We start from the raw sequence: 14,957 nt of genomic DNA on the forward strand, positions 1-14,957 counted from the left end.
TCCATTCCCAATGTGAACACTCATAAAATTATAATGGCTGGGGACTTTAATTGTGTTTTAAATCCACTCTTAGATAGGACTCCTGTGACAGGGGGGACGACATCTAATACTGCAAAGATAATTACACAGTTTTTAAATGATCACAACTTATCAGACCCCTGGAGGTTTCTTAACCCAAACTCAAGAACATATTCGTTCTACTCACCAGTGCATTATAGCTACTCAAGAATTGATTATTTTTTTATAGATAATAATTTCCTGCCTACAATTAAATCATACAAATATGACACAATTGTTATCTCTGACCATGCCCCTCTAGTCTTGGAGCTAAAATCATTAAGCCCCTCACACTCACCTCGCAGATGGCGTCTTAACCCTCTTTTATTGGCAGACGAGAACTGCACAGAATTTATATCCAAACAAATCAGCTTCTTCCTAGAGACAAACACGTCCACAGAGGTTTCTGCAGGAACACTCTGGGAAACTTTAAAGGCCTTCTTAAGAAGCCAGATTATTTCATATCTTTCCCATAGAAATAAATTAGAAACCAAGAACGTGTCAGAGCTAAGAAATGAAATTACTAGAATAGATGAAGAACAAGCCAGGCGTCCAAGTGAAGCTCTTCACAGGAAAAGGCAGGCCCTGCATACAGAACTTAACATCTTAACAACTAAAGAAACTGAACAACTTATTTATAAGTCTAGACAGCATTACTATGAACACGCAGAAAAAGCTAATAAGCTTTTAGCTCAACAAATTCATAAACAAGAAGTTCACAATGCAACACCAGTAATCACCAACAAGAATGGAGAAGAAATCATCGACCATAATAAAATAATGCACACATTTAGAGATTACTATAAGTCTTTACAGTGATCCCTCGCTATATCGCGCTTCGCCTTTCGCGGCTTCACTCCATCGCGGATTTTATATGTAAGCATATTTAAATATATATCGCGGATTTTTCGCTGCTTCGCGGGTTTCTGCGGACAATAGGTCTTTTAATTTCTGGTACATGCTTCCTCAGTTGGTTTGCCCAGTTGATTTCATACAAGGGACGCTATTGGCAGATGGCTGAGAAGCTATCCAGCTTACTTTCTCTCTCTCTCTCTCTTGCGCTGACGTAGGGGGGTGTGAGCAGGGGGGCTGTGTGCAGCTGCTTCCTGAAGGACAGGCTGCACGGAGCTTCGCATACTTAAAAGCTCAAAGGGCACGTATTGATTTTTTTTATCTGTCTCTCGCTATCTCTCTCTCTCTCTCTCTCTCTCTCTCTTCCTGCTCCTGACAGAGGGGGTGTGAGCTGCCGCCTTCAACAGCTTTGTACCGGCGGTGCTTCGCATACTTAAAAGCCAAAAAGCCGTATTGATTTTTTTTTGACTGCTTGCTTTGCACTCCTTTGAAAAGGAAGATATGTTTGCATTCTTTTAATTGTGAGACAGAACTGTCATCTCTGTCTTGTCATGGAGCACAGTTTAAACTTTTGAAAAAGAGACAAATGTTTGTTTGCAGTGTTTGAATAACGTTCCTGTCTCTCTACAACCTCCTGTGTTTCTGCGCAAATCTGTGACCCAAGCATGACATTCTAAAAATAACCATATAAACATATGGTTTCTACTTCGCGGATTTTCCTATTTCGCGGGTGGCTCTGGAACGCAACCCCCGCGATGGAGGAGGGATTACTGTATATTCCACTGAGCCCAAAGAAGACAACACGCAATCTAATGCATTTCTGGATAATTCACAAATACCACAAATAGATGCTTTAAGTGCTGAGGAACTGGATAAACCTCTAACGCTAACAGAATTACTAGACGCTATAAAGTCACTACAAAGCGGGAAATCATCAGGCCCTGATGGTTACCCCGTAGAGTTTTATAAGAAATTCTCCACTCAGCTAGCTCCACTCTTATTGGTAACATTTACAGAAGCTAAAGACCACCAAATACTACCTCAAACATTTCGACAAGCATTAATCACCGTCTTTCCTAAACAAAATAAGGACTTGTTACAATGTGCATCATATAGACCAATTTCACTCCTGAATAATGATGTTAAGATACTCTCAAAAATTCTAGCTAGAAGGATGGAGAAAGTGCTGCCCTCGGTAATATCACAAGATCAAACTGGATTTATTAAAGGCCGACATCTATCTTCAAATCTCCGACACTTGTTTAATGTTATATATTCACCAGCAAAATCAAACACCCCAGAGATATTATTATCATTAGACGCAGAAAAGGCATTCGACATGATCGAATGGAATTACCTTTTCACTGCATTGGAGAAATTTGGGTTTGGCCCGAATATTTGTGCTTGGATCAAACTACTGTATACCAGTCCAGAAGCTTCAGTTTGTATTAATAACATTTGCTCAGACTACTTTAAACTAGAACGTGGTACCAGACAAGGATGTCCCTTGTCGCCACTGTTGTTTGCAATCGCTATTGAACCACTGGCGGTTCACTGCCGAAATTCTTATCAGATAAAGGGGATTGTCAGAGAAGGACTGGAACAGAAAATTTCTCTATATGCAGATGATATGCTCTTATATATATCGGACCCAGAAAACACTGTCCCTGCTGTTTTAACAGCACTAACAGAATTTCAAAAGATATCTGGTCTTAGAATTAATCTGAATAAAAGTATACTCTTTCCAGTGAATTCACAAGCATATAATATTAAATTAGACACCCTACCTTTTACCATAGCAGATCAGTTTAAATACCTAGGGGTAAATATCACAAGTAAACATAAAGCTCTTTATCAACAAAATTTTGGCGTCTGTATGGAAAAAATTAAGCAAGACTTGCATAGATGGTCAACCCTTCATCTCACTCTAGCCGGAAGAATTAACATTGTTAAGATGATTATCCTTCCTAAACTTCTCTTTTTATTTCAAAACATTTCAATATATATCAATAAATCGTTTTTTAAACAGTTAGATTCAATAATAACCTCATTCATTTGGAACTCAAAACACCCACGTATCCGAAGAGCGACCCTACAAAGACCTCAGGCAGAAGGTGGCATGGCTTTACCTAATTTTCAGTTTTATTACTGGGCAGCAAACATACTAGCCATAAAAACCTGGACACAAATAAATGCACATACACAGGCTTGGTCCGCAATAGAAGTAAAATCCTGTAGTACTTCTTTATATTCCCTGCTCTGCTCTCCAATAAATGAAAGTTATCGCAAATATACTAATAACCCAATTGTGCTTTACTCACTCAGAATATGGAACCAAATTAGGAAGCATTTTAAGATGGAAAATCTTTTATCAGTGGCACCTCTGCAAGAGAACCACCTCTTTCAACCTTCGCAAGTATATCCAGTTTTTAATACCTGGAAAAGTTTTGGGATTAAAATGCTCAGAGATCTTTATATAGACAACATATTTACATCTTTTGAACAATTACGTTCAAAATTTAACCTCCCAGCTACACATTTCTTTTACTATCTTCAAATTAGAAATTTTGTTAAACAGAAATTGCCCGATTTCCCCCACCTTGCACCCTCCACACTGCTGGAAAAAAGACTGCTCAATTCCGAGGAAACAAACACTATTTCCGCAATATATAAAATCTTATTAGAGTCCCTACCTTTCAAAGATCCAAGAGGACATTGGGAAGAAGATCTCTTAATCAATATATCAGAAAAGGAGTGGAAGGTAGCAAAGCAGAGAATTCACTCGAGTTCTATATGTGCAAAGCATAGAATTATTCAACTAAAAATTATATATCGAGCTCATCTGTCTCGCTTAAAACTGTCCAAAATGTTTCCAGGCCAGGATCCAACCTGCGAGCGCTGCAACCAAGCTCCTGCCTCACTGGGTCACATGTTCTGGGCCTGCACCAAACTAACATCATTTTGGACAAAAATTTTTAAGTGCCTCTCAGACAGCCTTAGTATCACAATCCCTCCTAACCCACTAACAGCTGTGTTTGGTGTCCTTCCAGATGGACTGGAATTGGAGAAGGACAAGCAAACGGTGATTGCATTCACTACACTCTTGGCACGCAGACTTATTTTGTTAAATTGGAAGAATCCTAATTCTCCTCTTATAAGTCAGTGGGAAACCGATGTTTTATATTATTTGAAATTGGAAAAAATCAAATTTTCAGTTAGAGGATCTGTACAAAATTTTTTCAAAACATGGCAGGATTTAATCAATATTATTTTAGAATAAGAGAAATAACTATTATTGCATTTAACTCCCTTCTCCATCTCTTATTTATATAGATATTTACTTCTCCCCTTCTTTTGTCTAATGTTGCCTTATTAAAAAGCTTAAAGAAATTTTCCTTTAGCTAAGCTCTCCTTCTCAGGGGTGGGTTTGATTCGTTTTCAAATTTGTTGGGTTATAAATTGATCTGTTTGTATGGAATGATTACAATGAAAATTAATAAAATAAAAATATTAAAAAAAAAAAAAAAAACATCATATACAGTTTAAGATGCTGGACAACTGATAAATCGCACGCAGACAGTAGCTGACAAACAAAGATGAATTTTAATTTGAACAAAAGATAAGTGAAACAAATAATGTCTCCCACATACAAACCTTTGTAAGGGACAGCCGGCATCCAACCCAACTAGGACGCCTAAAAAATGGAAGGATGGGGGAAGGTAGCTTCTTTAGGGCACTGCCTTCCACTGGAACGCTAGACAGCAGCTCCCCTGAATTGCAGCGGTGCCCCTGATTCCCACAAAGCACCATTGGATTTGGAATTATTTATCTCAGCCCTGCTGGTACCGCCAGGGGCTGCTGTGAAAATGGAGGAGCCGTATGGCATGTGGTTTCCACTTAACCCGGAAGTGCTTGTAGACCATGTGGGCGGAAGAGCAGGAGCACTTCCAGGTTGGTCAATATAAAAGGACTTGCCGGACTCACAGGGACAAGTCAGAGTCGGAAAGTGGAGGACAAAACTTGCGAGGAGGAGTGGAGGCGAAGAGAAAGAGAGAAGAAGAAAGAACGACTGTGTTGTATTGTGCTGTAATTTTGGTGCTTTGTACTGTGCTGCTGTGGGAAAAGAAAAAGAAAAGCGCTTTCCCACTTAAAATAAAGGCATGCTGTGTGATAAGACTGGGCTCTGCATTTGTCTGTGTCGGAGTTGGGGAGCTGTACGGCCCCGGGTGGTCCACACCTTCTATAATTGGAATTTTTCTGTCATTGTACCTGAATCTTATCAAAAGCTGAAGAAAAAAAAAAATCCTCCACTATTATTTATGAAGTGTGCAGCTTCTACATTTCATTGAACTGATAAATGCTTTTCTAAAGATGAGCCAAATTAGGTAAAAAAAAAAAAAAAAAAAAAAAAAAAAATCAGGAAATTATTTAACATTTTATATTGTTTTAGAAGCTTTAATATACTTTTAAGGCAACACACTGAGGGAATGGAATTGTATGGTACATTTTGACAACCAAGTTTCAGTATTTTTGTAAACAACTGTTTCCCTGGTAATATTATAATTTTAAACATCTGAAATCTTACCATCTGCCTTCTTAATATACTAAATGCTAACAGCACTGCCAAGTCACCTCTAGAGTTGTGTAAGCTATGTAACTTCACCTTATGATTTAGTACCAAGACAGTCTATAGCTATTCTGTGAACATAACAGCGATTTAAAGCATTTTAATGAGCAACACTAAACTGTTTTAAGGAATAAAAAAGCTTACTGTAAAATTTAACTGATGTTGGTTTTTCTTACCTGTTATCTCTGTGACAAAGCCCTGAGAAGGGCACTGTGAACATTTGACAATTCCCTTTATTTACACAGTACACATAATCAGTTCTTTAAGGAATGTCCATTACCCAAATCAAGTTTACTGTCTAGGACTGTCTTTCAAGAAAGCTAATCTTTTCTCCTTTTCTTTTTAAACTGCTGTTTCTAGATTTACAGTACAATTGCAAAAAAATTCCCTGTTGCCCAGAAACCTCAATAGTGGTAAGATAATATAATGCTGGTTGATGTTTTTGGGATATTTTTGGGGAGTTGTCTATAACATACTTCTTCATACTGCGTGAAAGGTTCTTTAAATCTTCAGTTACTTTATCATTCTATAATCTAGCCAACTAGATTTCCACTGTATGTTTCACCATTGCTACATGCTTTACATATGCACATTAAATACACATGTATATTATGTACAGTACACTGAAGCAGTTAAATACTAAACTTAATTTTCTGCACTTTTGCAGACAATCTCTATCATTTAGACTATCTGCTAAATTTCTAAACAATTTCTGAGGATAGTCAACTAGCCACTTACAGAGTAGAGTATGTTTAATCTGCCCAGTTAATACAAAGTATTTTTCTCTTATTTTGATGCAAGTTTAAATATGACCACAGGGGCAAGAAAATATATACAGTACACTGCATAAAAGAATTATTATTATTATAATTTTAAATTATTTTGTCTTTAATTACTTATAGAATATTATTGATAACACAATCAGAACTCTGTATGTATTGATTTATCATATTAACAGATTATTTAAATATATAATAAGTTGCTAAATGTTGCTACCTGATATCTCTGTATCATTAAATTGCAATTTCTTATTTGAGAAGATTCAGCCAGCTAAATAAAAACAGGTTATAGCCATTAGTTGCTATAATTAACATTGACCTTATTTAAGGTGTTTCATTCCACCAGTTTTTGTCACTAAACATGGAAGTTTAGATAGTACTTCTGTATTGAGAGACTGCAATTGTGGTCTTCATTTTTTAAAAACAGTAACTTAGCTATAATGGGGATTACAAGACCTAACCTTCTAAAGAAAGCTTTTGTCAGGGTGCTAAAGTTAATGTACCTGTTATTTAAGTCAGGGTGTATATCACCCTTAAATTTGAACGGCTTAACACAGATATTAATAGGAGTCTGTTGAGGTGAACATCTGCCTTTGGATTCCTGCCTTCTGCAGGAAACATACTAGAGAGACAAAGGTTAAGTAGTCATTACGTCCCTTTTACATCTACAGTATATGTCTTGTCTCTTGATTGCCTTAAATTTTGCTGTTTTCAACTTTGATCATATGCTCTTCCTTTTTTAAGTACATTTGTAAAGGAATATGTGCAATTTTAGCAACACAATTTGCGTTATAGGATCCATCTATCCATCCTCTTCCGCTTATCCGAGATCGGGTCGTGGGGGCAGCAGCTTAAGCAGAGATGCCCAGACTTCCCTCTCCCCGGCCAATTCTTCTAACACTTTCGGGAGAATCCCGAGGTGTTCCCAGGCCAGCCGGGAGACATAGTCATTAGACATTATAGGATCTTCTTTTTTTAATCTACTTGCTTGGATACTATCAGCTTTTATCGATCAAGTTATTTGGAAGTTCTTCTCAACACACACTCTATAGGCTTGTTAATAAGAAAATGCACATTTTACTGATATGGGCAGGGCTGAATTAAGGAATGTGTGGGCAGGAAGGGAGTGGATGGGAAACATAAGCTTGCAATTTTCAGTTTTGTTGCTGCAAATTATAATAAAAGAAACAAACAAAAAAAAAAAACTCCCCGAGTTGCAAAAATTGAATGCTGTCGCAAACGAAGCACCAAACCAGAACTGCTTGGCAGTAACAGAATTACTAAAAACGAGATCCTGTACATTTATACTATCCATCAATGTTTAAATCTTCAAGGATTTGTCAACTTTAGGATTACTGGAACTGTACATATTCTATACATTTCCTGGTCAGAATCTCCATCAGGTGCCAACAGTATCTCTAACAGTAGTGAGTTGGGATGTCAGTTCACTATATTAAACTAATAAAGATCTACAAATTAATTCATATAAATGAAGTTTAGAGAAGTCAATTCACTAAAAGCCTGCCTTCATAAATTGGGAGGAATACAAAATTTCCAGGAAAAACCCAAGCAAACTCAGAAGGAATTCTGCACAGAGGGCAAATCACCATATGTTTTGAACTCTGGCATAGCGGCCATTAAACAGGAAAGTTGTCTACTGTGGAAATATGCTGTCCCATTATTTCTGATGAGCGCCGTTTACCATTTTTGATATATATTTTGTTCACTGAAAAAGCCCTATCAAAAGCAATATTTCAATTAAAAAATACATAAAAGCATTGTGTGCAATTTTATAAAGGAACGATTTGATTCTATAAATTAAGCTAGTTTTTTCCGCAATTACTTCAGATTTAAATGCAATTGTATATGTACTGTTAACACTTTTAATGAGCTTCTGTAGAAACCTGCTATTTAAGTTAAACTATTTTTTAAATTACGTCCTGTTAATGGCAAAACAGATCAAAAACTTAAGACACAAAGATTATTATCCATCCATCCATCCATTCTCTTCCGCTTATCCGAGGTCGGGTCGCGGGGGCAGCAGCTTGAGCAGAGATGCCCAGATTTCCCTTTCCCCGGCCACTTCTTCTAGCTCTTCCGGGAGAATCCCGAGGCGTTCCCAGGCCAGCCGGGAGACATAGTCCCTCCAGCGTGTCCTGGGTCTTCCCCGGGGCCTCCTCCCGGTTGGACGTGCCCGGAACACCTCCCCAGGGAGGCGTCCAGGAGGCATCCTGATCAGATGCCCGAGCCACCTCATCTGACTCCTCTCGATGCGGAGGAGCAGCGGCTCTACTCTGAGCCCCTCCCGGATGACTGAGCTTCTCACCCTATCTTTAAGGGAGAGCCCAGACACCCTGCGGAGGAAACTCATTTCAGCCGCTTGTATTCGCGATCTCGTTCTTTCGGTCACTACCCATAGCTCATGACCATAGGTGAGGGTAGGAACATAGATCGACTGGTAAATTGAGAGCTTTGCCTTATGGCTCAGCTTTTTCACCACGACAGACCGATGCAGAGCCAGCATCACTGCGGACGCCGCACCGATCCGCCTGTCGATCTCACGCTCCATTCTTCCCTCACTCGTGAACAAGATCCCGAGATACTTGAACTCCTCCACTTGATGCAGGATCTCGCTCCCAACCCTGAGAGGGCACTCCACCCTTCTCCGGCTGAGGACCATGGTCTCGGATTTGGAGGTGCTGATTCCCATCCCAGCCGCTTCACACTCAGCTGCGAACCGATCCAGAGAGATCTGAAGATCACGGCCTGATGAAGCAAACAGGACATCATCATCTGCAAAAAGCAGTGACCCAATCCTGAGTCCACCAAACTGGACCCCCTCAACACCCTGGCTGCGCCTAGAAATTCTGTCCATAAAAGTTATGAACAGAATCGGTGACAAAGGGCAGCCCTGGAGGATTATTAACTATATAAAAAATATATTTAAAAATACAACTTTCTTATTAAACCCCCACACCTAAACTTCCAACTAATTACCAAGTTAAAACAGATATTTATAAAATGATCATTTCAAAGTAAAATCATTTGAATGATTTCTTTATCTTTGAAAGAACAAATATGACTCTATAAGAAAAATTGCAGTAATGATTAGGTTGCTGAACAACCTTATTTTTACATTTATGTCCAACTTAAAACTCACAGTATGCTCACAGGTGTTGTAAATCTTCACCTATTATATTCCTCACCCAAATTTTTGTATCTGTGTGATGAGTAGTATAACTTTATATAAAATACTAGTAACACTCACCACAAGAGAATTCAGCAATGCGGTCAGGACTCAAACCTGCTGAAAACAGCAATTGCTCTTTGAAATCAGCTATCTGAAATGAAGAACAAATAACATGAAGTAGAAACTGGACATAAAGCTGTACCTTTAGTTATCAGTTTTTCTTTAATGATCTCCTTGACAGTATCTTCTTGAGTTTTAATTCATTTAAGCCTTTCTAAAATCAGTCACTTTATACATTACTCTGGATAAACACTTTTCCCAAATATACATGTACAGATGATGTACAGCTTGTTTTGATACAGACCACTAAATCTAACAGTTACTCTAGCTTAGCCAGGGTCTTTATGTTTTGTTCCATAACCATTTTCAATCTCTTATACTGCTATTTTTATTGATTTTAGTTATGTGGTAAGCTACAGGATTGTAAACTGAATATAAAATCTTTTCAAATGTAAAAAAAGAACACAACTTCAGTGTAGTATTTACTTACAGGCTGCATAGTTCCACCAGCAATTATAACTGCTCTGCATTCTTTCAGTACGTCTGAGAAATAAACAGCCGGGTTCAGGAGCAGAAATTTCAAGAAGCTCTGAGCTACAGTACCTACAACAAAAAAACTAGCACATAAGCAGCAAAGAACACTTTGAACAATCTATTATAACACTGTATCTGGCAAACTAAAATTATTCTGCACCCATTAAATCTTATTACACTAACATTCTAAACATCATCTTCAAATTAAACTATGCATTTTCTCAATGTGGGTGCAGAAATTATGGTCAGTGGGCCAGATCCAGGTCGTCAAATAAAATCTTTCAGTAGCTCTCCAGTAGCACAGTTCTCTCCTCCTTTTTAATTAGCATAACTTCACACACACTTTCATATATTTTGATTCAAGGTCTTTTATTTAGCCGTGTTTACACAAGAAAGCATGAAATTTACCTTCTCAGTTGCATCCAATAAAATTAAAAAAAGCAAACAGTGACCAGATCAGGTTAAAACTTACACAGAAATTCTAAAATATTTATATCATTTGAAAACCAGATTTTTTGCTATTTCTAGCAGTTTGATTTTGTATATTTAGGTAAAAGGTTACATAGGAAAACTCTAAACTTCTGGAATTATTTTTGTATCTCTGATAATCCTTGTTAAAAAGATATGACACTGGTAAGAAAGGAATTTCTAGAGCTTTTTGTGCTTGCTTAAAGCAAATATCCTCCCTGATTTATTGACGTTAAGCTCTGTATGTAATGGGTGTCTGTCATCAGTTGAGATGATTTCCAGTTTTTTCAACATTGCCCTCTGACACACACTTACCAGATCATCTATGTCAGCCCCAATAATTTTAACTGCATGTTTGGTAAACCGCTTGAGCTTTTTTAAAAATTTGGTTTGTCAGACCACTAAACCAGGCAATGAAGATAACCTGGATCACACTGTGGTAAAATGACACTCCACTTTATATAGTCTGAGTTTACAGGGGAAAAAAAAGTGCCAATTTCATTAACAGTGTAAGTTATTTGTATATATACAGTAGACCCCTGCGAAGTTGCAGTTCAGGGTTCGCGGACTCAATCGTTCGCGGATATTTTCTTAGAACCTAACTATTAATTGTTAGCGGAAAGTGCAAATATCCTCCGCAATTTTTTAATTCCTTTTTTCATGGCAATACTGTGCTGTAGGGAGAACAGGAAGCAACCGCTGAGGGAAACATGGTTTGGGATGGTGAAAGTAGCCAATCTAAGAGTGTTATTCATTTCTCCTTGCTGCTGATTGACTGCTGCCATGTGACGCGTCTCCAGGTGAGTGGGTTTACCACCGTGGTTTGGGATGGTGAAAGTAGCCAATCCGAGAGCGTTATTCATTTCTCCTTGTTGATGATTGACTGCTGCTTTGTGATGCGTCTCCAACGGAGTGTCCTCATGTTTTCCATTTTGTTATTGTTTTGTTATTTTTAAACGCACACGATGTCGCCGAACCGCTCTGCACCTTCTAAGGCTTCTGGAACTGAGCCTAAGCACCAGAAGAAGTTTAAAACACTTCAGGAGAAGGTTGATTTGCTCCGGGAACTAAAAAGTTATGCTGCAGCAGCGAGCAACTATGGCATTAATGAACGCACCATATGCTACATAAAGAATAATACATTTGACTGTATTTTAATTAAATGAAATTATTATTCATTTAGGGCGGCACGGTGGCGCAGTGGGTAGCGCTGCTGCCTCGCAGTTGGGAGACCTGGGGACCCGGGTTCGCTTCCCGGGTCCTCCCTGCGTGGAGTTTGCATGTTCTCCCCGTGTCTGCGTGGGTTTCCTCCGGGCGCTCCGGTTTCCTCCCACAGTCCAAAGACATGCAGGTTAGGTGGATTGGCGATTCTAAATTGGCCCTAGTGTGTGCTTGGTGTGTGGGTGTGTCCTGCGGTGGGTTGGCACCCTGCCCAGGATTGTTTCCTGCCTTGTGCCCTGTGTTGGCTGGGATTGGCTCCAGCAGACCCCCGTGACCCTGTGTTCGGATTCAGCGGGTTGGAAAATGGATGGATGGATGGATATTATTCATTTACATTTAAATGACAGCGCATACCAAAGAAAACGTGCTTGCATGAATTACAGTACGTATAGCGGTAACATCAGTATTTTACATTCTAGCACAGCGGGAGACATAGCAGTACAGTACTGTACAGTAGATGGGTTTAACTTTACATTCTGTTTTTAGGTAATGTATTAAGGTAATTTTTTAGGTAATGTATTAATGTATTAAGCTGAGTTTGCAACGAAATTAAAGTGCCTTGGGGGCATACTGTATTTAGGGTTGAAACTAGAAAAATAGGCATTTTTTAAACCACATCCAAAAGTCGCGGTTTTTCACAATTCTCGGGTGATCTAGGAACATAACCTCTGCGAATTTTGGAGGTATACTGTATTCCAGTTAAGACTTTAATATTAAGACTTTTTTTTTTTTAATTAGTTTTTAAGTATTTAGATTCAGTTAGTACTTCTACCTCCTCACCTAGATCAATGATAGATGAATGTGCAGATTTCTACCTCTTCAAGTCAAATATTATTTCTTTGGTCTTTTTGACATTTACAGATTTGGTATAATACATAGAACAATCGAACATAAAACAATTATAAAAGCTGTGACCTGTAGCTCAGGAGTAACATCTTAATATTTTACAATACTAGGGGGCTCTGCCCCTGCTCGCTTCATTCGTCAACCCCCGGGTAGGTGCTACGTGCTAGCCACTTTGCGGCTCTGCCGCTCGCGTATGGGGAAGCGGATGTACAATTTAAACAAATTGTTATTTTCATGGGAATTGTTACATATGCATAAAATATACCTATTTTACATTACAGCGAGTAATTAACCATAGTAAAAGAATAATAAAACGTAATAAATTAAAAGAAAATTTTGTTTCATGTTGTGTTTCAGGTTGCGTTATACGTTGTCATTCTGTTTGGCTTTGTAATTAACACTCAAATACTTTTTAAACTTACACTTTTACTGTAAAACTTCAGTAAAAACAATATTTGGAGTTAACTTTTTGTCAATATTGCACTGAATTTTGATTCTGTGATTGGAGTTACATCATGAAAACGCAACGTATAACTGCCTGTGAGTGAATATAGTTTCTTTCTCTCCAATAAATAAACTGACGTTTTGGAATGTTTGTCCCTGTGATTTGTTAATTGTCATAGCAAAAGCTATTCTAACAGGAAACTGTAAACGTTTTAATACAAATGGCATATCAAGATCTCCTTTGGTGTCTAATGTTATCCACGGAAGATGTACTACATTACCTTTCTTGTCGCCTGTTAAAATTTAAAACGCAATAACATTTACATGCTTCTTTCAACAGTAATTTGGCAGGTGGAAGACCGGACGGTGTTAACGGTTGTAGATATTCTATGGGATATTGTAAGTTTATGTTTTCTTCCACAACATCACCACCAACTGCTTCAGCATACTCTATTGATACACATTTAACCAATTTGCTGTGTAATCGATCGACAATTTTCGCGTTAATTTGTTTGATTTCATTGTTTCTCGGTGCTAGGATTGCCTGTGTACTCATTTCTTCTGTTGATAACCCTTCGGGATGAAATTCTTCAGTATGATTTGGACATAATAAGTCGTCTTTTATTGGGAACTTAGTGAAGAAAACACCAAAATTTATAAGAGTTGAGAATGCAGAAAATGTGTCGGACAAAAGCATTCAAGCGAAGGAGAGGTGAGAGGACCATGGGCGTGGGCTGTTAACTGTAAATGGATAAGTGGAGGGCGGGACTTGAAAAAAAATTTCTTGACAATAGTCTTGTCTCAAGATTTTCTTTTATAATAGAGAGATTAATATTATAATTCTAATCAATGGAATGTTGTTTACTGATATTGACCATTTACCTTATAAATTGACAATCCACAGAATAATTATCAAAAAAATGATTACTACGAGGGCAATCCCAAAAGTAAGGTCTCCAAAGCAGTGGGGACGTAGAGAAACTGTTTGTACGGCTGTTGGCCACACTGTTGTGATTGGTGCTTCCTCCAATCCCAAACAAGCATGTGCAGCTTCGCTGGGATGCTCAATCTTGGCTTGGCAGCCCTTGAAAATGGAGCTCCCGTTGAACGCTACTGCCAAGTGCAAAGTTCGCGCAGGAGACCGTCAATTTCTGACGAGACAGTCGCGAAGGTTGAGGAAAACATGCGTAAAGATCGGCGGTTGGAACTTCATCACCCACCCACCCTATAGTCCGGACTTGGCACCCAGTGACTACCACCTGTTCCCTAAGTTGAAAGAACATTTGTCCGGAAGGCGATTCTACTCCAATGAAGAGGTGAAAGATGAGGTTCAACGCTTCCTGAAGGACATGGCGGCGAGCTGGTATGACATGGGCATTCTAAAACTACCACAGCGTCTACAAAAATGCATCGACCGAAATGGCGATTATGTAGAAAAATAAATAAGTCTTTAACCTTTAAAATGATGTAAACATTATAGAAAATAAATGGTTGTTTGTATTTCAAAAAAAAAAAAATAGGAGACCTTACTTTTGGGATTGCCCTCATACATATAATAATAGAAACAGAAAAACTCGTGGCTGGTATGCACAGGAATTTGCATGCCAATTTACTCAGCGTCAGAAAGTTAACTTTGTGCACTAGGGCTGTTATATTTGCCAAAAAATATTCAAATTAAAATAAGTAAATATTTGAATATATTTGAACTTCGGTTAACTCAACTTTGTCCTCAATATTTTGAAGAAGAAAATCTCCATGCACTGGTACACAAAAAAAAAAAAAAAAAAAAAAAAAGAAAGAGGGGACCAAAAATACTTGCAAGAAACAATATAAGCTGCACACCCATGTTCATGTGTGCACGGATGTGAAAAAATGCAAG

At 38.2% G+C, this 14,957-nt stretch overlaps 1 protein-coding gene across 2 annotated transcripts in view; it reads right to left on the reverse strand.

The window, feature by feature from the left end:
• Window positions 1-14,957, reverse strand: part of ddx11 (DEAD/H (Asp-Glu-Ala-Asp/His) box helicase 11) — a 123,227-nt gene that overhangs the window by 24,339 nt on the left and 83,931 nt on the right. For both annotated transcript variants that reach the window (XM_028809293.2, XM_028809283.2), the window contains exons 18-19: window positions 10,056-10,168; window positions 9,584-9,656 (exon numbers count right to left, since the gene is read on the reverse strand). In XM_028809293.2, the coding sequence (XP_028665126.1) occupies window positions 9,584-9,656; window positions 10,056-10,168 (186 nt within the window). The remainder of the gene's footprint in view (window positions 1-9,583; window positions 9,657-10,055; window positions 10,169-14,957) is intronic.

Source organism: Erpetoichthys calabaricus, chromosome 1 (genome assembly GCF_900747795.2).
Source record: "Erpetoichthys calabaricus chromosome 1, fErpCal1.3, whole genome shotgun sequence".
Taxonomy (NCBI): Eukaryota; Metazoa; Chordata; class Cladistia; order Polypteriformes; family Polypteridae; genus Erpetoichthys; species Erpetoichthys calabaricus.